We start from the raw sequence: 25,524 nt of genomic DNA on the forward strand, positions 1-25,524 counted from the left end.
CATAGCTGAATGCTTTAGCACACTCCCCCGCGGCCCCTTTTTGTCAATCTATATCGTGGCTAACAAGCAACTGGGGAATACGCACAATGTGTATCTACCCTGCACGGATGCGGAAACTCATACTTGTTTGACTAACAGGATTTATTGACAATCTTGGATTTCACTTCAATAAGGGAGCTCTGGAGAAGTGGGATTTTGGTTTTTACAGTCTATTATAAATAATGTAAATAATCTCTGTTTAGAAAAGGCTGCTATATACCAATATAAACATAATAAAACCTTACTGCCAGATTCTGGAGGCCTTGATATTTTAAGATCTTATTTTACTTGGGTGTATTTTTTCGATGTTACAGATACAGTAGATTTTCTGTAGGGTTTTTTTCCTAATTGACATTCGGTTTGCTGCAGTGTCTTTTCATGCTGTCCATTCCTACAGGAACAGTACAGGATTTGATGGATAGGGTCTATACGTACCGATAACGCTGAGGAATGCCTGTGAGGACTTGATGCTTCCTGTCTGGCTGCTGGCTTTACAGTAGTAATGTCCTGTCTGCTCAGGCTTCAGGTCTCTCAGCACCAGATCCTCTTCATATTTGAACACATTCCGGTCCAATAGGGTCCTATTGTGATACCTGGAGAGAAGAACATACCATTAAAAACCTATACTGAAAATGTAATTTTTGTAAGTTGTTTAATATAATGTGTTATCTAGTCATGCTTCCCAAAAATATTTGTAAGATTTTTTTCTGGCAAATTAACAAAGGAATGCATGATCATACCAGTAGTATTTGTCTGGCATGGGCTCCCCTGCTGCCTTGCAGCATAACAACACACGCTGTCCCTCATAGCGCACTTTGTCCTCTGGGTGCTTTACAATGTATGGCTTCTCTGCAAAGCAGTAGGAAACAAATCCTTAAAAACCTGGCTCTGGGACTACTTATTTTCCACCATAATTTGCAAATAAATCAATTAAAAATGTGATTTGATTTTCTGGATTTTTTTCTTCTCATTTTGTCTGTCATCGTTGAAGTGTACCTATGATGAAAATTACAGGCCTCTCTCATCTTTTTTAAGTGGGAGAACATGCATAATTGGTGGCTGACTAAATACTTTTTTGCCCCACTGTATATGTGCATGTAAAGGACTCAACTACTTCAGACTTTCCTCCAGTGGTCCGTATTGTAGTTTTAAATGTCCTTACCCTAGTCTGGCTACAGTAGATGGATGGTTATAATGACAGACTGACTGGCTCAAAGCAGTACTAAGTACATAGAGAACATACTTCATCATTGGGCTATTTGTTGATATTACTAACTTAGTATAACTCACCTGCGTACTTTAGGACTGCCCGTACCCAGGATGACCCACTGCTGTTGCTGGAGGTGGATGCAGTGGCTGGGGCAAACTTCTCCTTCCTGATGTAGAGCTGGCTGGGGGAACTGGAGCAGACCCCTGGGAGCCTGAAGAGGCCTTTGGCGTCAGTGCGGGTACGGATGATCTTGGGTCGGCTGGCCAGCGCTATCCTGGCCCCCATCACGGGGACACCGGTCATACTGAGTACTTCTCCTTGGAGCATGTGGCCCACACACACACAGCGGCTACAGTCCTCACTGGGACGGCCATCGGGACACTCACGCTTACATTTGGCTGCAGATACACACACACAGACATACACAATAACACCCACACACAATACATTCAGCATACTTTTACACATGATTAGAATGATTATTCAGATTTTACAGCCATATTGTGTATGTTTCTTTAGATTTCCGACTTACTCGGGCATGGATATTTCCCACATTTCTGGATTTCAGCTGCTTGTCCAACACACTGCACTGTTATAGAGGTTCTCACACAGGTCCTCCTTCTGATCCTGCGACCCTTGCCGCAGGTCACTGAGCATGCTCCCCACGTACCCCACTGAGTCCACTTGGCTAGTCAAACCACAGAGACATGGGACATAAACATGAATGATCCATATAATATAACTGTAGCTTCAAGGAAAGGTGAAAGGAAAGATGCATTGTAACTAAATATTATCACAGGACTTTTGCCAGGCTACTGGTCACCTGATGAAAGTGTGCCGTAACAGAATTGTTACATATCAGGTCGTTTCCTCCTCTTTCTGGGAGACTGTGCTGCTGATGGCCGTTAGAGAGGGAAGTGCACAGTGCACAGCCTCCTCCTGATCAAAGCCCCTGGAGTTTTATGAACATCGAAGGTGTGTTGACAATGGTGACAGATAATTGTTAGAAGCCATTGTTAGGGAGAAGTTAGCAAAACTGTGGCATGTGGAGAAGATGGTTTAATGTACATTCTTAGGAATAGGGTTATTCAGCTGTCCCCATAGGAGAACCCTTTGAATAACTATTTTTGGTTCCAGGTAGAATCCTTTTGGTTCCATGTAGAACCCTTTACACAGAGGGTTCTACATTGAACCCACAAGGGTTCTACTTGGAACCAAAAATGGTTCTCCTATGGACCCTTTTTTCTAAGTGGTTCAGCATTGGCTCTACTGTGGCCGTAGTCACTGTATTTATTAACAGCCGCATACTGCAGCTCCATCTCAGATCTGTTGTGATTGTCTTCATGTCAATAATGACCCTGATCAGCTGATCAGTCTCTTGGTAGTGAATGAATTACGTAAAATGATAATTATTATGATTGGCTTGATGTTAAATATTGGCATGGTATGTAAACTGTAGGTCTATGTGTAGGTTGTGTTGTGAGGATACCTTCACATGGCAGGGTGGCACACTCCATCCTCTCTGTCTGGGGCCCCTGGCATGGCGGAACCAGTAGCAAGGGCATGGGCTGGATGCTCATACACTTCCTCTGACGGACCTGAATGCCCACGTCATTACAGGCTGTAGCAGAGCAGGGGCCCCAGGCAGACCAGTCCATCCAGTAGGCCTGAACTGGACACACAAGACAAGACATTGTGACAAGGGTGAGTATGGAATCCACATAGAAATAGAATTGGTAGAATGGTCACAGACCTAGAATTCCAGTCCTGGACTGAGAATTACGGATGTAGGATCTTAATTTGATCACTCTTTTGGAAATGCAAACTTGTAGTGTACTCAAGGTTTAAAAAGGCTTCTAAAGTTTGTAATTTCCACTTTAAAATGTCACTTGATATGATTTGCCCTAACAAAAAATGTTCATTAATTATAATCCACATCATAATTCACCTTTCTTGTTGGTGCAGGATTATTTTCTAGCTGTAGCAAACTGTCTCAAATTAAGATACGGCATCTTTATGTAAGTACCTTAGTTTGTAGTTTGAATAAATAAGTCCAGGACTTTCACAGTTGAAAAAAGACAAACAGATCATTAGTGGGGAGGATGTGGACAGAATCGGTATACAAATCCCAAAAGAAAGAAATGATCACATTTCAATAAATTTTTATAGAAAGTTAGCAAAAATAGATAAGATCTTGCTACCACAGAAAGGAAAATACCTGTCTATTTGTGGAAAAATCCCCCTGATTAACTTTTTAGCCATATTTGCTATTTGCTTATGGTTTTGCCTACACCCAGTGACCTGCTTTTTAAATTATATGAACAAAAAAGATTCCATTTTATTTGGAATGGCAAGTCAGACAAAATTTAAAGGGCCTATTTATATAACGAATATGAATTCGGAGGGCAGAAATGATTAAATATTAAAGCATTAGTCCTCTCACTAAAGGCATCAACTCCAGCCACTTTAATAATGGGAATTGATGGGAAATGATGTAAAATATATCACTAGCCACTTTAAACAATGCTACCTAATATAATGTTTACATACCCTACATTATTCATCTCATATGTATACGTATATACTGTATTCTATATCATCTACTGCATCTTTATGTAATACATGTATCACTAGCCACTTTAACTATGCCACTTTTTTTACATACTCATCTCATATGTATATACTGTACTCAATACCATCTACTGTATCTTGCCTATGCCGCTCTGTACCATCACTCATTCATATATCTTTATGTACATATTCTTTATTTTTATTTTTTTATTTCACCTTTATTTAACCAGGTAGGCTAGTTGAGAACAAGTTCTCATTTGCAACTGCGACCTGGCCAAGATAAAGCATAGCAGTGTGAACAGACAACACAGAGTTACACATGGAGTAAACAATTAACAAGTCAATAACACAGTAGAAAAAAAGGGAGTCTATATACATTGTGTGCAAAAGGCATGAGGAGGTAGGCGAATAATTACAATTTTGCAGATTAACACTGGAGTGATAAATGATCAGATGGTCATGTACAGGTAGAGATATTGGTGTGCAAAAGAGCAGAAAAGTAAATAAATAAAAACAGTATGGGGATGAGGTAGGTAAAAATGGGTGGGCTATTTACCGATAGACTATGTACAGCTGCAGCGATCGGTTAGCTGCTCAGATAGCAGATGTTTGAAGTTGGTGAGGGAGATAAAAGTCTCCAACTTCAGCGATTTTTGCAATTCGTTCCAGTCACAGGCAGCAGAGAACTGGAACGAAAGGCGGCCAAATGAGGTGTTGGCTTTAGGGATGATCAGTGAGATACACCTGCTGGAGCACGTGCTACGGGTGGGTGTTGCCATCGTGACCAGTGAACTGAGATAAGGCGGAGCTTTACCTAGCATGGACTTGTAGATAACCTGGAGCCAGTGGGTCTGGCAACCAATATGGGGCGAGGGGCAGCCGACTAGAGCTTACAGGTCGCAGTGGTCGGTGGTATAAGGTGCTTTTGTGACAAAACGGATGGCACTGTGATAAACTGCATCCAGTTTGCTGAGCAGAGTGTTGGAAGCAATTTTGTAGATGACATCGCCGAAGTCGAGGATCGGTAGGATAGTCAGTTTTACTAGGGTAAGTTTGGCGGCGTGAGTGAAGGAGGCTTTGTTGCGGAATAGAAAGCCGACTCTAGATTTGATTTTCGATTGGAGATGTTTGATATGAGTCTGGAAGGAGAGTTTACAGTCTAGCCAGACACCTAGGTACTTATAGATGTCCACATATTCAAGGTCGGAACCATCCAGGGTGGTGATGCTAGTCAGGCGTGCGGGTGCAGGCAGTGAACGGTTGAAAAGCATGCATTTGGTTTTACTAGCGTTTAAGAGCAGTTGGAGGCCACGGAAGGAGTGTTGTATGGCATTGAAGCTCGTTTGGAGGTTAGATAGCACAGTGTCCAAGGACGGGCCGGAAGTATACAGAATGGTGTCGTCTGCGTAGAGGTGGATCAGGGAATCGCCCGCAGCAAGAGCAACATCATTGATATATACAGAGAAAAGAGTCGGCCCGAGAATTGAACCCTGTGGCACCCCCATAGAGACTGCCAGAGGACCGGACAGCATGGCCTCCGATTTGACACACTGAACTCTGTCTGCAAAGTAGTTGGTGAACCAGGCAAGGCAGTCATCAGAAAAACCGAGGCTACTGAGTCTGCCGATAAGAATATGGTGATTCACAGAGTTGAAAGCCTTGGCAAGGTCGATGAAGACGGCTGCCCAGTACTGTCTTTTATCGATGGCGGTTATGATATCGTTTAGTACCTTGAGCGTGGCTGAGGTGCACCCATGACCGGCTCGGAAACCAGATTGCACAGCGGAGAAGGTACGGTGGGATTCGAGATGGTCAGTGACCTGTTTGTTGACTTGGCTTTCGAAGACCTTAGATAGGCAGGGCAGGATGGATATAGGTCTGTAGCAGTTTGGGTCCAGGGTGTCTCCCCCTTTGAAGAGGGGGATGACTGCGGCAGCTTTCCCCAATCCTTGGGGATCTCAGACGATATGAAAGAGAGGTTGAACAGGCTGGTAAATAGGGGTTGCGACAATGGCGGCGGATAGTTTCAGAAATAGAGAGGGTCCAGATTGTCAAGCCCAGCTGATTTGTACGGGTCCAGGTTTTGCAGCTCTTTCAGAACATCTGCTATCTGGATTTTGGTAAAGGAGAACCTGGAGAGGCTTGGGCGAGTAGCTGCGGGGGGGGCGGAGCTGTTGGCCGAGGTTGGAGTAGCCAGGCGGAAGGCATGGCCAGCCGTTGAGAAATGCTTGTTGAAGTTTTCGATAATCATGGATTTATCGGTGGTGACCGTGTTACCTAGCCTCAGTGCAGTGGGCAGCTGGGAGGAGGTGCTCTTGTTCTCCATGGACTTTACAGTGTCCCAGAACTTTTTGGAGTTGGAGCTACAGGAGGTAGTAGTTTTGGAATTGTTAGCTAGATTACTTGTTGGTTATTACTGCATTGTCGGAACTAGAAGCACAAGCATTTCGCTACACTCGCATTAACATCTGCTAACCATGTGTATGTGACAAATACAATTTGATTTGATCTGTCATACAAAAGTTATACTTAAATCCAAACTGGTTCTCTAGTAAATTGGTAGGAATGTCTGACCCCATGTTCAAGAATGGCCTTTTTCCCTTTATTCAGATTACAACTGCTCACTTTCGGGTGTTTGAAAAGGAAATAATCTCCAAAATATCATATTTTTCTTTTAAAGCCTTAGGAAGTTGGTTGCAATTTCAGAATAATCCACCTGAAAATACAGAACAAATAATACAACAAATGCTGTGATTAAACTCAAATATACTAATTGATAAAACAAAATGTATTTTTCGATGAAATGTTAAAAAAAGGTATAATTTTAGTGAATAATATCATAAATAGGACATGCAGCTAACACAGACATATGAAAATGTCTGCTCTACCCAAAATTACAACCAACTAATTGCAGCATTACCACAAAAATGGAAGAGACAAGCAAAAGGGGATAAAAGTAAGGAATTTGTCTGTCGGCCCTGTATTATAGAACATAAATGGTTAAAGAAAAGTGTGATAAATAAAAACATATACCAATTTCATTTAAGGATGAAAAACTTGACAGCTGTGCCATATAAATTGCAAAATATTTGGGAAGAGAATTTCGATGTACCCATTCCATGGCACATGGTTTATGAAGTGACACGCAAAGCAACGTCGGATTCAAAACTTCAAATTTATCCATTTAAATTACTGTACAACATTCTTGCAACCAATAGAATGTTATATACAGTATATGGGGGATACAATCTTCCCAGCTCTGCTGTGAGGAGGCAGAGTCATTAGATCATTTATTTTGGTACTGTCCATATGTAGCTTGTTTATGGTCACAGGTCCAGGAATGGCTAAATAATTGCAACATTTGCCTAGAACTAACACTGCAGATAGCAATACTGGGTGATTTGAAAAGCCATGGGCAATCAAACAATAATATTATTGTTATTTTAGCAACAAAAATGTATCTTTAATTCTCTATCTATAGAAGCTATGAGAATAGAAAGGTTCAGTACTTTTGTGAAACATCACGCACATTTGGAAAATATATGCCAAATAGAAATCCAAAATGGATAGTGTGGGAGAGGTTGAATGGAGCTGAAGGGTGGGACTAATAACAAGATAACCAATGTAAAACATACGTGGTCTGTAAAATGTATATAGGTTCAGAAATTCTGTGAAATAGCACAGTTACAAATAGAAATCAAACTGGATGGTTTCGACTTAGTATACAGCACAGTATAGGGGTGACATGGATAGTTGGCTAATCCCCTAAACTCAGTATGGGTTCAGAATCCTTAACACAAAGCTATTATATCACATCTACTTTATAACCCATGTGAATGGGTTATGGTGCATGATGGTCTGTGGGTACCTGGTGGGCACTGGAAGCGGACATAGTAGTTGGAGCAGATGCGTCCGTAGGGCTGCTCCTTGTTGATGCACCAGAAGCCCTTCTCCAGGCTGGAGTGAGTCACCTCCCCGGTCTCTGCTGCTGCCACCCAGTCCGTGGTGCGGGCCTCCATGGCCACCGGCCGGGCACACACCCTCTCCCTGTAGTAGAACTGGATGGCCTCTAACCGCTCGTAGTCTCCATTCCCCCCTGGATGGTCGATGTTGAACCAGGACGTCCATTCAGTCAGGCCTGCCATACATGCAGATTGGGTGAAGGGAGACATAGACAAGGAGATATGGATCACAACTGGGGGTAAGGTTGCACAGTTTGTTTTTATTTACTCCTTTTTCTCCCTAATTTCATGGTATACAATTAGCAGTTACAGTCTTGTCTCATCGCTGCAACTCCCGTACAGACTCGGAGAGGCGAAGAACGAGAGCCGTGCGTCCTCCGAAACACAAGCCAACCAAGCCGCACTGCTTCTTAAAACAATGCCCACTTAACCCAGAAGCCAGCCGCACCAATGTGTCGGAGGAAACATTGTACACCTTGCGACTGTGTAAAGCATGCACTGCGCCTGGACCGCCACAGAATTCGTTAGTGCGAGAAGGGACAAGGACATCCCTGCCGGCCAAACCCTCCCCTAATCCAGATGATGCTGGGCCAATAGTGCACCAACCCATGGTTTCTTCCGGTCGCGGCTGGCTGCGACAGAGCCTGGACTCGAACCCAGAATCTCTAGTTGCACAGCTAGCAGTGCCTCGCAGTGTCTTAGACTACTGCGCTACTCGCAAGGCCGAAGGTTGCACAGTTTAAGAGAATAGTCTGCTACTGTCATTGTCTGCTGAGTAGAGACACCCAGGGGAGCCTGCGTTGACCAAACTCTTTCCAAGCCAACTCAGAAGGCAGATGAGGAGGGAAAGTGTCATGTCGTCTAGCTTTTGTCTGCCACATGTTCAACTCTTAGGTTTTTCAAAGATGTGAAGAAACAGCCGCGCTGCATTGCATTAGCAACATACCATGGATCTCTGAATAATAGATTTCATCATTGAAACGAGCCCCTTGGGGGGCATTGAGAGAAAAGTGAAGTGATCTATTGGTGGACATTGTCAAGATGTGTGCTCACCGTGCTGTGTGCTATCGTCGGTAGACATTCTCAACAGACATAGTGACCCCTCTCTCTATTCTCTCTGTTCGTTTAAAAGCCAGTGGTTTTCAACCCTGTGATGACATTAGGTATTTAGTTTTAATTTCCGGTATCTGGATAATGTGTGTGTTGGCTTACATATTAATTTGTAGTTGCTTAAATTAAACTGCACTCATGTGAATATAAAGTAGACTCCATGCTATTGTTTGCTCTGATATGATCCTGGCAGGTTAACACCATTGTCTCATTCCACCAGACTGCTCATTCAAAGGAGCGAGACTGAATGTAAGCATAATGGAATGTGAGAGCTGAGTGGGAACTGAACATTGATTACACATTAGAAACAGGGTATAGTTGATGAATTGGAGAAGGGGGGGTGGGGCTCATAGAGTCTCAACATTGGCCTTGGACTGGAAATGACCCCTAAATATGATGGGTTGTATGTATAAATGTTACTAGTATGTAATAAAACTGTAAAAAATTATCTTCTGCACTTGCCATGGGTGTGTAAAGCCTGTGAGTTTCAGTACATCAAAGGAAGGAAACCCCTCTGTCTCAGGCAGAAGACACATTGTTGAGTGAGTTTTCCCTCCTCAGGTTGTATAGGTCAACCAGGTGGTATTAGGAGTGAGCTCACTCACCTGTGGTCTGCTGTGGCTCAGTCAACAAGTTGTAGGCCAGCTTCCTGCTCCTGCCTGTCTGACTCCACTTCCTGAGCAGAGAGCTGTTCCTGAAGGGCCCTGGATGGGGAGAACCACACCATGAATACAACCTATCACTATGACCAGCAGGGCCCAACCTTACCTGCACCACTACCACACTGTAACACTGTAACAGTGACCTCGGGGCTCTGCTCATGGATCCACCAAGTTTTACAATGGGGAGAACCAGATTTATGAAAGCCGGTTTTCGAGTCTGCGGACCTACTTGTCTGAGGAGTTGGTCCTCGGCATGTTCTCATCAATTTGACAGTGTCTGTGAATGTGAAAGGAATGTCTACGTCTCACTCCGTGGGCTGTGGTTGAAGGCCAGCGAGAAGTTTTGGGGTGGGACACCCGATCTTGGTGCACTGACGCTGGGGTGTCTGTGTTTCCAGATCCCCCGGCCTTGTCTGGGTGCCACAAGAATACAAAGACAAGCCTGGTTCTCTTTTACCGCCCCCGCGAGCTAGCTAGGTGCCAGCAATCAGTCTGGAAGAGCTCCATCCAGATGTGTGTGAGAACACCTGATATCACACACACACACAGTCACACACTAGTCAGAAGACTACACCACAGTCCAAGCACGTTCAGTTTTTTCTCAACGAAACACTGTCCAGTCTCATTAAGGACCTGGAGCCATATGGAAAATCTCTCTCTCTCTCTCTCTCTCTCTCTCTCTCTCTTTCTCTCTAATCAGAAGCCAATGAATGAGATGGAGCCTCTATAAAGGCAGATAGACTGGAGGGAGAAAGAGAGGGAGAGTGATGGAGAGAGGGAAAGTGGGAAGGACAAGCAGAGATGATTCCTCATGGTTTCTCAATGAGCCACGTACCAGAGGTTACATTCCTCCACTCTCTGTCTGGTGGCGTGATAGTGTGTCTGAAACTGTGTGTGTCTTCGAGCTAGTTTTCTGGCTGCCCTCTTTGAAACAAGTCCTGGCTGTTGGATCCCTCCAAAGCCCAAACATCCCCCCTTAAATGAACACATCTCCATCAATAAAGCCAGGAAGCAAGTGGTTAAGGGCCCCCAGAGGATCTGGGTTCGCGCCCAGGCTCTGCAATAACCGGCCGCGACCGGGAGGCCCGTGGAGCGACGTACAATTGGCATAGCGTTGTCCGGGTTGGGGAGGGATTGGCCGGTAGGGATATCCTTGTCTCATCGTGCACCAGCGACTCCTGTGGTGGGCCGGGCACAGTGCACGCTAACCAAGGTTGACAGGTGCACAGTGTTTCCTCCGACACATTGGTGTGGCTGGGTTCCGGGTTGGTTGCGCGCTGTGTTAAGAAGCAGTGCGGCTTGGTTGGGTTATGTATCGGAGGACGCATGACTTTCATCTCCCGAGCCGGTACGGGAGTTGTAGCGATGAGACAATATAGTAGCTACTAACAATTGGATATCACGAAATTGGGGAGAAAAAAGGGGGTAATACATAATAATAAAAAAGCCGAGAGGCTTTCAGCTGAGAGGAATCAGCTCACGTAAGCCATCCGTTAGTCGTGACTTGTCTAGCATATGCTGCCAATATGCCTCACTTTCCCCTCTTTTCCACCTCATCCCCGTCTCAGATACGGTTTGGCCTTGATCCATCAGTCATCTCTACATCTGCCTTCTCTTCCCTTCTCTGACTTTCCTCATCTGATCTTGTCATTATGCTGGAATGGCCCATGCAGCAACGTAGCCAGTTGTGCCCTTTGATATTACACACACTCACATATGCGTCAGCGTCAGGCATCAAAGGGCTGACAGCGGAGACGTGTGTCCTTTCTTTTGGTTCCCAACCGCCTGCCTGAAGCCATCGTGGCCTGAGAAAGCCATTCCCACCACGGACTGTCTCACGGCCTGCCTGACTGACTAGCTGGATGTCTGTGAGAGCGCTTACCACTTTAGGAGGTCCACCGCTGAGTTTATGGACACAGTCACAAAGACCCAAAGCAGAGGCAAGTTTCAGTCCCAGCTATTTATTGCTGACTGTGGGTCTTTTTTTGTTAAGCCAACACTATTCTCTTCCAATTTTATGGCTTTGGAGCATTTTTTCCTAGTATGGTCTTCAACCCAGTGAATGGCTTCTCTTACAAGTGGTATTACGTAAATTCCAGGTCAGTCTTTGCAGTCTGCTTAAACCAGACTGACCGCTGCCCTCAGCTTTGCAGGCCTACATACTGCAGCTCTGTGTTTAACAGTAAAGCAAGGGGCTATCTTTCAATGCAAGGTGGGCTTTTCATATCTGGCTTGATACTGTAGATTATAGACAGGGGTTTTAATATTTGATTGACATGATGGAATCACTGGCTAAATAGAAACAAATGTCTCTCTGCATAACCTCTGCACTGCTGGTGTGCCCATACGGGCTTGGACACACTTCCAAGTGACGTTGTCATATTAACAATCTACTGGACAGAGAACTGCACTATTACCAGCCTTGGATACACCAACAGGGGCACATTGCTTACACTTATCACTTCAAGATGTTTGATATTGAAGCCTAAACCATTAAAAGATTACAAGAGTAATTTAATGAGGTGCATAATGGCATTAAAGATTTTTATGTCGGAATCCATATTTAATATAATATAAACACGTCAGCCTTGCAACTTCAGCTATGGCAGTTGTCCACTGGCCTGAGTGGCCTCGGCTCCAGTAGTTGACGTTGACTATTTAACGTTCCTTTGAGTGGCTTGTTAACACTTTATATGTGAATTTAAAAAGCCAGTGATTTTATATGTGCTGTTTCATGCTAATGGTACGTCAGTGGCGTTACCTCATCCAAAACATGTTGAAACATACTGTTATGTTAGAGGAAACACACTTAAACTTAACTGGATTTCCTCCTTTGTTTGAGGTCCTTACTCCTGTTTAACCTTCCCTAATAGAGGCCTCTCTACTATATCGCCACCACCAACAAGATACTGAAAGAGGTCAAAGTATAGTTCCATGTACTGGAACCAATACATTAGCAATGGTTCCAAGTATGTTTCTGTGCCTATTAGCAGACCCTCTTTCTCCCCCTTAATATAGACACACAGGTTAGCTTCTCTCAATATAGGCACACAGGATAGCTTCTATCAAAATAGACACACAGGCTAGCTTCTCTCAAAATAGACACAAAGGTTAGCTTCTCTTAATATAGACACACAGGATAGCTTCTATCGAAATAGACACACAGGCTAGCTTCTCTTAATATAGGCACACAGGCTAGCTTCTCTTAATATAGACACACAGGCTAGCTTCTCTCAATATAGACACACAGGTTAGCTTCTCTCAAAATAGACACACAGGCTAGCTTCTCTCAATATAGACACACAGGTTAGCTTATCTTAATATAGACACACAGGCTAGCTTCTCTTAATATAGACACACAGGCTAGCTTCTCTTAATATAGACACACAGGATAGCTTCTATCAAAATAGACACACAGGCTAGCTTCTCTCAAAATAGACACAAAGGTTAGCTTCTCTTAATATAGACACACAGGCTAGCTTCTCTCAATATAGACACACAGGCTAGCTTCTCTTAATATATACACACAGGATAGCTTCTATCAAAATAGACACACAGGCAAGCTTCTCTTAATATAGGCACACAGGCTAGCTTCTCTCAATATAGACACACAGGTTAGCTTCTCTCAAAATAGACACACAGGCTAGCTTCTCTCAATATAGACACACAGGTTAGCTTCTCTAAATATAGACACACAGGCTAGCTTCTCTTAATATAGACACACAGGATAGCTTCTATCAAAATAGACACACAGGCTAGCTTCTCTTAATATAGGCACACAGGCTAGCATCTCTTAATATAGACACACAGGCTAGCTTCTCTTAATATAGACACACAGGCTAGCTTCTCTCAATATAGACACACAGGTTAGCTTCTCTCAATATAGACACACAGGTTAGCTTCTCTAAATATAGACACACAGGCTAGCTTCTCTTAATATAGACACACAGGCTAGCTTCTCTCAAAATAGACACACAGGCTAGCTTCTCTTAAATATAGACACACAGGCTAGCTTCTCTCAATATAGACACACAGGCTAGCTTCTCTTAATATAGACACACAGGCTAGCTTCTCTCAATATAGACACACAGGTTAGCTTCTCTCAAAATAGACACACAGGCTAGCTTCTCTCAATATAGACACACAGGTTAGCTTATCTTAATATAGACACACAGGATAGCTTCTATCAAAATAGACACACAGGCTAGCTTCTCTCAATATAGACACACAGGCCAGCTTCTCTCAATATAGAATCACAGGTTAGCTTATTTTAATATAGACACACAGGATAGCTTCTATCAAAATAGACACACAGGCTAGCTTCTCTCAAAATAGACACAAAGGTTAGCTTCTCTTAATATAGACACAGAGGCTAGCTTCTCTCAATATAGACACACAGGCTAGCTTCTCTTAATATAGACACACAGGATAGCTTCTATCAAAATAGACACACAGGCAAGCTTCTCTTAATATAGAAACACAGGCTAGCTTCTGTAGCTTCTGTAGCTCAGTTGGTAGAGCATGGCGCTTGTAACGCTTGTAGCGCTTGTAACGCCAGGGTAGTGGGTTCGATACCCGGGACCACCCATACGTAGAATGTATGCACACATGACTGTAAGTCGCTTTGGATAAAAGCGTCTGCTAAATGGCATATATTATATTATTATATTATATATTATTAATATAGACACACAGGTTAGCTTCTCCCAAAATAGACACACAGGCTAGCTTCTCTCAATATAGACACACAGGTTAGCTTACCTTAATATAGACACACAGGCTAGCTTCTCTTAATATAGACACACAGGATAGCTTCTATCAAAATAGACACACAGGCTAGCTTCTCTCAATATAGACACACAGGTTAGCTTACCTTAATATAGACACACAGGCTAGCTTCTCTTAATATAGACACACAGGCTAGCTTCTCTTAATATAGACACACAGGTTAGCTTCTCTCAAAAGAGACACACAGGCAAGCTTCTCTTAATATAGAAACACAGGCTAGCTTCTCTTAATATAGACACACAGGTTAGCTTCTCTCAAAATAGACACACAGGCTAGCTTCTCTCAATATAGACACACAGGCTAGCTTCTCTTAATATAGACACACAGGCCAGCTTCTCTCAATATAGACACACAGGTTACCTTATCTTAATATAGACACACAGGATAGCTTCTATCAAAATAGACACACAGGCTAGCTTCTCTCAAAATAGACACAAAGGTTAGCTTCTCTTAATATAGACACAGAGGCTAGCTTCTCTCAATATAGACACACTGGTTAGCTTACCTTAATATAGACACACAGGCTAGCTTCTCTTAATATAGACACACAGGCCAGCTTCTCTTAATATAGACACACAGGCCAGCTTCTCTCAATATAGACACACAGGTTACCTTATCTTAATATAGACACACAGGATAGCTTCTATCAAAATAGACACACAGGCTAGCTTCTCTCAAAATAGACACAAAGGTTTGCTTCTCTTAATATAGACACACAGGCTAGCTTCTCTCAATATAGACACACAGGTTAGCTTACCTTAATATAGACACACAGGCTAGCTTCTCTTAATATAGACACACAGGCTAGCTTCTCTTAATATAGACACACAGGCTAGCTTCTCTTAATATAGACACACAGGCTAGCTTCTTTTAATATAGACACACAGGCTAGCTTCTTTTAATATAGACACACAGGATAGCTTCTACCAAAATAGACACACAGGCTAGCTCCTCTCAAAATAGACACAAAGGTTAGCTTCTCTTAATATAGACACACAGGCTAGCTTCTCTCAATATAGACACAAAGGCTAGCTTCTCTTAATATAGACACACAGGCTAGCTTCTCTCAATATAGACACACAGGTTAGCTTACCTTAATATAGACACACAGGCTAGCTTCTCTTAATATAGACACACAGGCTAGCTTCTCTTAATATAGACACACAGGCTAGCTTCTCTTAATATAGACACACAGGCTAGCTTCTCTCAATATAGACACACAGGTTAGCTTCTCTCAAAATAGACACACAGGCTAGCTTCTCTCAATATAGACACACAGGTTAGCTTATCTTAATATAGACACACAGGATAGCTTCTATCAAAATAGACACACAGGCTAGCTTCTCTCAATATAGACACACAGGCCAGCTTCTCTCAATATAGAATCACAGGTTAGCTTATTTTAATATAGACACACAGGATAGCTTCTATCAAAATAGACACACAGGCTAGCTTCTCTCAAAATAGACACAAAGGTTAGCTTCTCTTAATATAGACACAGAGGCTAGCTTCTCTCAATATAGACACACAGGCTAGCTTCTCTTAATATAGACACACAGGATAGCTTCTATCAAAATAGACACACAGGCAAGCTTCTCTTAATATAGAAACACAGGCTAGCTTCTGTAGCTTCTGTAGCTCAGTTGGTAGAGCATGGCGCTTGTAACGCTTGTAGCGCTTGTAACGCCAGGGTAGTGGGTTCGATACCCGGGACCACCCATACGTAGAATGTATGCACACATGACTGTAAGTCGCTTTGGATAAAAGTGTCTGCTAAATGGCATATATTATATTATTATATTATATATTATTAATATAGACACACAGGTTAGCTTCTCCCAAAATAGACACACAGGCTAGCTTCTCTCAATATAGACACACAGGTTAGCTTACCTTAATATAGACACACAGGCTAGCTTCTCTTAATATAGACACACAGGATAGCTTCTATCAAAATAGACACACAGGCTAGCTTCTCTCAATATAGACACACAGGTTAGCTTACCTTAATATAGACACACAGGCTAGCTTCTCTTAATATAGACACACAGGCTAGCTTCTCTTAATATAGACACACAGGTTAGCTTCTCTCAAAAGAGACACACAGGCAAGCTTCTCTTAATATAGAAACACAGGCTAGCTTCTCTTAATATAGACACACAGGTTAGCTTCTCTCAAAATAGACACACAGGCTAGCTTCTCTCAATATAGACACACAGGCTAGCTTCTCTTAATATAGACACACAGGCCAGCTTCTCTCAATATAGACACACAGGTTACCTTATCTTAATATAGACACACAGGATAGCTTCTATCAAAATAGACACACAGGCTAGCTTCTCTCAAAATAGACACAAGGTTAGCTTCTCTTAATATAGACACAGAGGCTAGCTTCTCTCAATATAGACACACAGGTTAGCTTACCTTAATATAGACACACAGGCTAGCTTCTCTTAATATAGACACACAGGCTAGCTTCTCTTAATATAGACACACAGGCCAGCTTCTCTCAATATAGACACACAGGTTACCTTATCTTAATATAGACACACAGGATAGCTTCTATCAAAATAGACACACAGGCTAGCTTCTCTCAAAATAGACACAAAGGTTAGCTTCTCTTAATATAGACACACAGGCTAGCTTCTCTCAATATAGACACACAGGTTAGCTTACCTTAATATAGACACACAGGCTAGCTTCTCTTAATATAGACACACAGGCTAGCTTCTCTTAATATAGACACACAGGCTAGCTTCTCTTAATATAGACACACAGGCTAGCTTCTTTTAATATAGACACACAGGATAGCTTCTACCAAAATAGACACACAGGCTAGCTCCTCTCAAAATAGACACAAAGGTTAGCTTCTCTTAATATAGACACACAGGCTAGCTTCTCTCAATATAGACACAAAGGCTAGCTTCTCTTAATATAGACACACAGGCTAGCTTCTCTCAATATAGACACACAGGTTAGCTTACCTTAATATAGACACACAGGCTAGCTTCTCTTAATATAGACACACAGGCTAGCTTCTCTTAATATAGACACACAGGCTAGCTTCTCTTAATATAGACACACAGGATAGCTTCTATCAAAATAGGCACACAGGCAAGCTTCTCTTAATATAGGCACACAGGCTAGCTTCTCTCAATATAGACACACAGGTTAGCTTCTCTCAAAATAGAAACACAGGCTAGCTTCTCTTAATATAGACACACAGGATAGCTTCTATCAAAATAGACACACAGGCTCGCTTCTCTTAATATAGACACACAGGTTAGCTTCTCTCAAACTAGACACACAGGCTAGCTTCTCTTAATATAGACACACAGGTTAGCTTCTCTCAAAATAGACACTCAGGCTAGCTTCTCTCAATATAGACACACAGGTTAGCTTCTCTAAATATAGACACACAGGCTAGCTTCTCTTAATATAGACACACAGGATAGCTTCTATCAAAATAGGCACACAGGCAAGCTTCTCTTAATATAGGCACACAGGCTAGCTTCTCTCAATATAGACACACAGGTTAGCTTCTCTCAAAATAGAAACACAGGCTGGCTTCTCTTAATATAGACACACAGGATAGCTTCTATCAAAATAGACACACAGGCTCGCTTCTCTTAATATAGACACACAGGTTAGCTTCTCTCAAACTAGACACACAGGCTAGCTTCTCTTAATATAGACACACAGGTTAGCTTCTCTCAAAATAGACACTCAGGCTAGCTTCTCTCAATATAGACACACAGGTTAGCTTCTCTAAATATAGACACACAGGCTAGCTTCTCTTACTATAGACACACAGGATAGCTTCTATCAAAATAGGCACACAGGCTAGCTTCTCTTAATATAGGCACACATGCTAGCATCTCTTAATATAGACACACAGGCTAGCTTCTCTTAATATAGACACACAGGCTAGCTTCTCTCAATATAGACACACAGGGTAGCTTCTATCAATATAGACACACAGGTTAGCTTATCTTAATATAGACACACAGGATAGCTTCTATCAAAATAGACACACAGGCTAGCTTCTCTCAATATAGACACACAGGTTAGCTTCTCTCAATATAGACACACGGGTTAGCTTCTCTCAAAACAGACACACAGGCAAGCTTCTCTTAAATATAGACACACAGGCTAGCTTCTCTTAAATATAGACACACAGGCTAGCTTCTCTCAATATAGACACACAGGCTAGCTTCTCTTAATATAGACACACAGGCCTGCTTCTCTCAATATAGAAACACAGGCTAGCTTCTCTTAATATAGACACACAGGTTAGCTTCTCTCAAAATAGACACAGAGGCTAGCTTCTCTCAATATAGACACACAGGTTAGCTTACCTTAATATAGACACACAGGCTAGCTTCTCTTAATAATATAGACACACAGGCTAGATTCTCTTAATATAGACACACAGGATAGCTTCTATCAAAATAGACACACAGGCTAGCTTCTCTCAATATAGACACACAGGTTAGCTTACCTTAATATAGACACACAGGCTATCTTCTCTTAATATAGACACACAGGCTAGCTTCTCTCAATATAGACACACAGGTTAGCTTACCTTAATATAGACACACAGGCTAGCTTCTCTTAATATAGACACACAGGCTAGCTTCTCTTAATATAGACACACAGGATAGCTTCTATCAAAATAGACACACAGGCTAGCTTCTCTCAATATAGACACACAGGTTAGCTTACCTTAATATAGACACACAGGCTAGCTTCTCTTAATATAGACACACAGGCTAGCTTCTTTTAATATAGACACACAGCATAGCTTCTATCAAAATAGACACACAGGCTAGCTTCTCTCAAAATAGACACAAAGGTTAGCTTCTCTTAATATAGACACACAGGCTAGCTTCTCTCAATATAGACACACAGGCTAGCTTCTCTTAATATAGACACACAGGATAGCTTCTATCAAAATAGACACACAGGCTAGCTTCTCTCAATATAGACACACAGGTTAGCTTCACTCAATATAGACACACAGGTTAGCTTCTCTCAAAACAGACACACAGGCAAGCTTCTCTTAAATATAGACACACAGGCTAGCTTCTCTTAAATATAGACACACAGGCTAGCTTCTCTCAATATAGACACACAGGCTAGCTTCTCTTAATATAGACACACAGGCCAGCTTCTCTCAATATAGACACACAGGCTAGCTTCTCTCAATATAGACACACAGGTTAGCTTACCTTAATATAGACACACAGGCTAGCTTCTCTTAATATAGACACACAGGCTAGCTTCTTTTAATATAGACACACATGATAGCTTCTATCAAAATAGACACACAGGCTAGCTTCTCTCAAAATAGACACAAAGGTTAGCTTCTCTTAATATAGACACACAGGCTAGCTTCTCTCAATATAGACACACAGGCTAGCTTCTCTTAATATAGACACACAGGTTAGCTTCTTTCAAAATAGACACACAGGCTAGCTTCTCTCAATATAGACACACAGGCAAGCTTCTCTTAAATATAGACACACAGGCTAGCTGCTCTTAAATATAGACACACAGGCTAGCTTCTCTCAATATAGACACACAGGCTAGCTTCTCTTAATATAGACACACAGGCCAGCTTCTCTCAATATAGACACACAGGTTACCTTATCTTAATATAGACACAGAGGCTAGCTTCTATAAAAATAGACACACAGGCTAGCTTCTCTCAAAATAGACACAAAGGTTAGCTTCTCTCAAAATAGACACACAGGCTAGCTTCTCTCAATATAGACACACAGGTTAGCTTATCTTAATATAGACACACAGGATAGCTTCTATCAAAATAGACACACAGGCTAGCTTCTCTCAATATAGACACACAGGCCAGCTTCTCTCAATATAGAATCACAGGTTAGCTTATTTTAATATAGACACACAGGATAGCTTCTATCAAAATAGACACACAGGCTAGCTTCTCTCAAAATAGACACAAAGGTTAGCTTCTCTTAATATAGACACAGAGGCTAGCTTCTCTCAATATAGACACACAGGCTAGCTTCTCTTAATATAGACACACAGGATAGCTTCTATCAAAATAGACACACAGGCAAGCTTCTCTTAATATAGAAACACAGGCTAGCTTCTGTAGCTTCTGTAGCTCAGTTGGTAGAGCATGGCGCTTGTAACGCTTGTAGCGCTTGTAACGCCAGGGTAGTGGGTTCGATACCCGGGACCACCCATACGTAGAATGTATGCACACATGACTGTAAGTCGCTTTGGATAAAAGCGTCTGCTAAATGGCATATATTATATTATTATATTATATATTATTAATATAGACACACAGGTTAGCTTCTCCCAAAATAGACACACAGGCTAGCTTCTCTCAATATAGACACACAGGTTAGCTTACCTTAATATAGACACACAGGCTAGCTTCTCTTAATATAGACACACAGGATAGCTTCTATCAAAATAGACACACAGGCTAGCTTCTCTCAATATAGACACACAGGTTAGCTTACCTTAATATAGACACACAGGCTAGCTTCTCTTAATATAGACACACAGGCTGGCTTCTCTTAATATAGACACACAGGTTAGCTTCTCTCAAAAGAGACACACAGGCAAGCTTCTCTTAATATAGAAACACAGGCTAGCTTCTCTTAATATAGACACACAGGTTAGCTTCTCTCAAAATAGACACACAGGCTAGCTTCTCTCAATATAGACACACAGGTTAGCTTCTCTCAAAATAGACACACAGGCAAGCTTCTCTTAAATATAGACACACAGGCTAGCTGCTCTTAAATATAGACACACAGGCTAGCTTCTCTCAATATAGACACACAGGCTAGCTTCTCTTAATATAGACACACAGGCCAGCTTCTCTCAATATAGACACACAGGTTACCTTATCTTAATATAGACACACAGGATAGCTTCTATCAAAATAGACACACAGGCTAGCTTCTCTCAAAATAGACACAAAGGTTAGCTTCTCTTAATATAGACACAGAGGCTAGCTTCTCTCAATATAGACACACAGGTTAGCTTACCTTAATATAGACACACAGGCTAGCTTCTCTTAATATAGACACACAGGCTAGCTTCTCTTAATATAGACACACAGGCCAGCTTCTCTCAATATAGACACACAGGTTACCTTATCTTAATATAGACACACAGGATAGCTTCTATCAAAATAGACACACAGGCTAGCTTCTCTCAAAATAGACACAAAGGTTAGCTTCTCTTAATATAGACACACAGGCTAGCTTCTCTCAATATAGACACACAGGTTAGCTTACCTTAATATAGACACACAGGCTAGCTTCTCTTAATATAGACACACAGGCTAGCTTCTCTTAATATAGACACACAGGCTAGCTTCTCTTAATATAGACACACAGGCTAGCTTCTTTTAATATAGACACACAGGCTAGCTTCTTTTAATATAGACACACAGGATAGCTTCTACCAAAATAGACACACAGGCTAGCTCCTCTCAAAATAGACACAAAGGTTAGCTTCTCTTAATATAGACACACAGGCTAGCTTCTCTCAATATAGACACAAAGGCTAGCTTCTCTTAATATAGACACACAGGCTAGCTTCTCTCAATATAGACACACAGGTTAGCTTACCTTAATATAGACACACAGGCTAGCTTCTCTTAATATAGACACACAGGCTAGCTTCTCTTAATATAGACACACAGGCTAGCTTCTCTTAATATAGACACACAGGATAGCTTCTATTAAAATAGGCACACAGGCAAGCTTCTCTTAATATAGGCACACAGGCTAGCTTCTCTCAATATAGACACACAGGTTAGCTTCTCTCAAAATAGAAACACAGGCTAGCTTCTCTTAATATAGACACACAGGATAGCTTCTATCAAAATAGACACACAGGCTCGCTTCTCTTAATATAGACACACAGGTTAGCTTCTCTCAAACTAGACACACAGGCTAGCTTCTCTTAATATAGACACACAGGTTAGCTTCTCTCAAAATAGACACTCAGGCTAGCTTCTCTCAATATAGACACACAGGTTAGCTTCTCTAAATATAGACACACAGGCTAGCTTCTCTTAATATAGACACACAGGATAGCTTCTATCAAAATAGGCACACAGGCAAGCTTCTCTTAATATAGGCACACAGGCTAGCTTCTCTCAATATAGACACACAGGTTAGCTTCTCTCAAAATAGAAACACAGGCTAGCTTCTCTTAATATAGACACACAGGATAGCTTCTATCAAAATAGACACACAGGCTCGCTTCTCTTAATATAGACACACAGGTTAGCTTCTCTCAAACTAGACACACAGGCTAGCTTCTCTTAATATAGACACACAGGTTAGCTTCTCTCAAAATAGACACTCAGGCTAGCTTCTCTCAATATAGACACACAGGTTAGCTTCTCTAAATATAGACACACAGGCTAGCTTCTCTTACTATAGACACACAGGATAGCTTCTATCAAGATAGGCACACAGGCTAGCTTCTCTTAATATAGGCACACATGCTAGCATCTCTTAATATAGACACACAGGCTAGCTTCTCTTAATATAGACACACAGGCTAGCTTCTCTCAATATAGACACACAGGGTAGCTTCTATCAATATAGACACACAGGTTAGCTTATCTTAATATAGACACACAGGATAGCTTCTATCAAAATAGACACACAGGCTAGCTTCTCTCAATATAGACACACAGGTTAGCTTCTCTCAATATAGACACACGGGTTAGCTTCTCTCAAAACAGACACACAGGCAAGCTTCTCTTAAATATAGACACACAGGCTAGCTTCTCTTAAATATAGACACACAGGCTAGCTTCTCTCAATATAGACACACAGGCTAGCTTCTCTTAATATAGACACACAGGCCTGCTTCTCTCAATATAGAAACACAGGCTAGCTTCTCTTAATATAGACACACAGGTTAGCTTCTCTCAAAATAGACACAGAGGCTAGCTTCTCTCAATATAGACACACAGGTTAGCTTACCTTAATATAGACACACAGGCTAGCTTCTCTTAATAATATAGACACACAGGCTAGATTCTCTTAATATAGACACACAGGATAGCTTCTATCAAAATAGACACACAGGCTAGCTTCTCTCAATATAGACACACAGGTTAGCTTACCTTAATATAGACACACAGGCTATCTTCTCTTAATATAGACACACAGGCTAGCTTCTCTCAATATAGACACACAGGTTAGCTTACCTTAATATAGACACACAGGCTAGCTTCTCTTAATATAGACACACAGGCTAGCTTCTCTTAATATAGACACACAGGATAGCTTCTATCAAAATAGACACACAGGCTAGCTTCTCTCAATATAGACACACAGGTTGTCTTACCTTAATATAGACACACAGGCTAGCTTCTCTTAATATAGACACACAGGCTAGCTTCTTTTAATATAGACACACAGCATAGCTTCTATCAAAATAGACACACAGGCTAGCTTCTCTCAAAATAGACACAAAGGTTAGCTTCTCTTAATATAGACACACAGGCTAGCTTCTCTCAATATAGACACACAGGCTAGCTTCTCTTAATATAGACACACAGGATAGCTTCTATCAAAATAGACACACAGGCTAGCTTCTCTCAATATAGACACACAGGTTAGCTTCACTCAATATAGACAAACAGGTTAGCTTCTCTCAAAACAGACACACAGGCAAGCTTCTCTTAAATATAGACACACAGGCTAGCTTCTCTTAAATATAGACACACAGGCTAGCTTCTCTCAATATAGACACACAGGCTAGCTTCTCTTAATATAGACACACAGGCCAGCTTCTCTCAATATAGACACACAGGCTAGCTTCTCTCAATATAGACACACAGGTTAGCTTACCTTAATATAGACACACAGGCTAGCTTCTCTTAATATAGACACACAGGCTAGCTTCTTTTAATATAGACACACATGATAGCTTCTATCAAAATAGACACACAGGCTAGCTTCTCTCAAAATAGACACAAAGGTTAGCTTCTCTTAATATAGACACACAGGCTAGCTTCTCTCAATATAGACACAGAGGCTAGCTTCTCTTAATATAGACACACAGGTTAGCTTCTTTCAAAATAGACACACAGGCTAGCTTCTCTCAATATAGACACACAGGCAAGCTTCTCTTAAATATAGACACACAGGCTAGCTGCTCTTAAATATAGACACACAGGCTAGCTTCTCTCAATATAGACACACAGGCTAGCTTCTCTTAATATAGACACACAGGCCAGCTTCTCTCAATATAGACACACAGGTTACCTTATCTTAATATAGACACAGAGGCTAGCTTCTATCAAAATAGACACAGAGGCTAGCTTCTCTCAAAATAGACACAAAGGTTAGCTTCTCTTAATATAGACACAGAGGCTAGCTTCTCTCAATATAGACACACAGGCTCGCTTCTCTTAATATAGACACACAGGATAGCTTCTCTTATTATAGACACACAGGTTAGCTTCTCTCAAAATAGACACACAGGCTAGCTTCTCTCAATATAGACACACAGGTTAGCTTACCTTAATATAGACACACAGGCTAGCTTCTCTTAATATAGACACACAGGCTAGCTTCTCTTAATATAGACACACAGGATAGCTTCTATCAAAATAGACACACAGGCTAGCTTCTCTCAATATAGACACACAGGTTAGCTTACCTTAATATAGACACACAGGCTAGCTTCTCTTAATATAGACACACAGGCTAGCTTCTTTTAATATAGACACACAGGATAGCTTCTATCAAAATAGACACAAAGGTTAGCTTCTCTTAATATAGACACACAGGCTAGCTTCTCTCAATATAGACACACAGGCTAGCTTCTCTTAATATAGACACACAGGATAGCTTCTATCAAAATAGACACACAGGCAAGCTTCTCTTAATATAGGCACACAGGCTAGCTTCTCTCAATATAGACACACAGGTTAGCTTCTCTCAAAATAGAAACACGGGCTAGCTTCTCTTAATATAGACACACAGGATAGCTTCTATCAAAATAGACACACAGGCTCGCTTCTCTCAATATAGACACACAGGTTAGCTTCTCTAAATATAGACACACAGGCTAGCTTCTCTTAATATAGACACACAGGATAGCTTCTATCAAAATAGGCACACAGGCTAGCTTCTCTTAATATAGGCAC

At 41.6% G+C, this 25,524-nt stretch overlaps 1 protein-coding gene across 2 annotated transcripts in view; it reads right to left on the bottom strand.

The window, feature by feature from the left end:
• Positions 1-25,524, bottom strand: part of LOC118401391 (cartilage intermediate layer protein 1-like) — a 71,309-nt gene that overhangs the window by 15,518 nt on the left and 30,267 nt on the right. Inside the window, exons 2-8 of one of the 2 annotated variants that reach the window (XM_035798858.2) lie at positions 9,498-9,596; positions 7,689-7,958; positions 2,739-2,921; positions 1,782-1,937; positions 1,330-1,647; positions 780-888; positions 475-632 (exon numbers count right to left, since the gene is read on the bottom strand). In XM_035798858.2, coding sequence (XP_035654751.1) covers positions 475-632; positions 780-888; positions 1,330-1,647; positions 1,782-1,937; positions 2,739-2,921; positions 7,689-7,958; positions 9,498-9,596 — 1,293 coding nt within the window. The remainder of the gene's footprint in view (positions 1-474; positions 633-779; positions 889-1,329; positions 1,648-1,781; positions 1,938-2,738; positions 2,922-7,688; positions 7,959-9,497; positions 9,597-25,524) is intronic. The other variant, XM_035798859.2, reaches the window with a different exon arrangement.

This window comes from Oncorhynchus keta, chromosome 22 (assembly GCF_023373465.1).
Source record: "Oncorhynchus keta strain PuntledgeMale-10-30-2019 chromosome 22, Oket_V2, whole genome shotgun sequence".
NCBI lineage: Eukaryota > Metazoa > Chordata > Actinopteri > Salmoniformes > Salmonidae > Oncorhynchus > Oncorhynchus keta.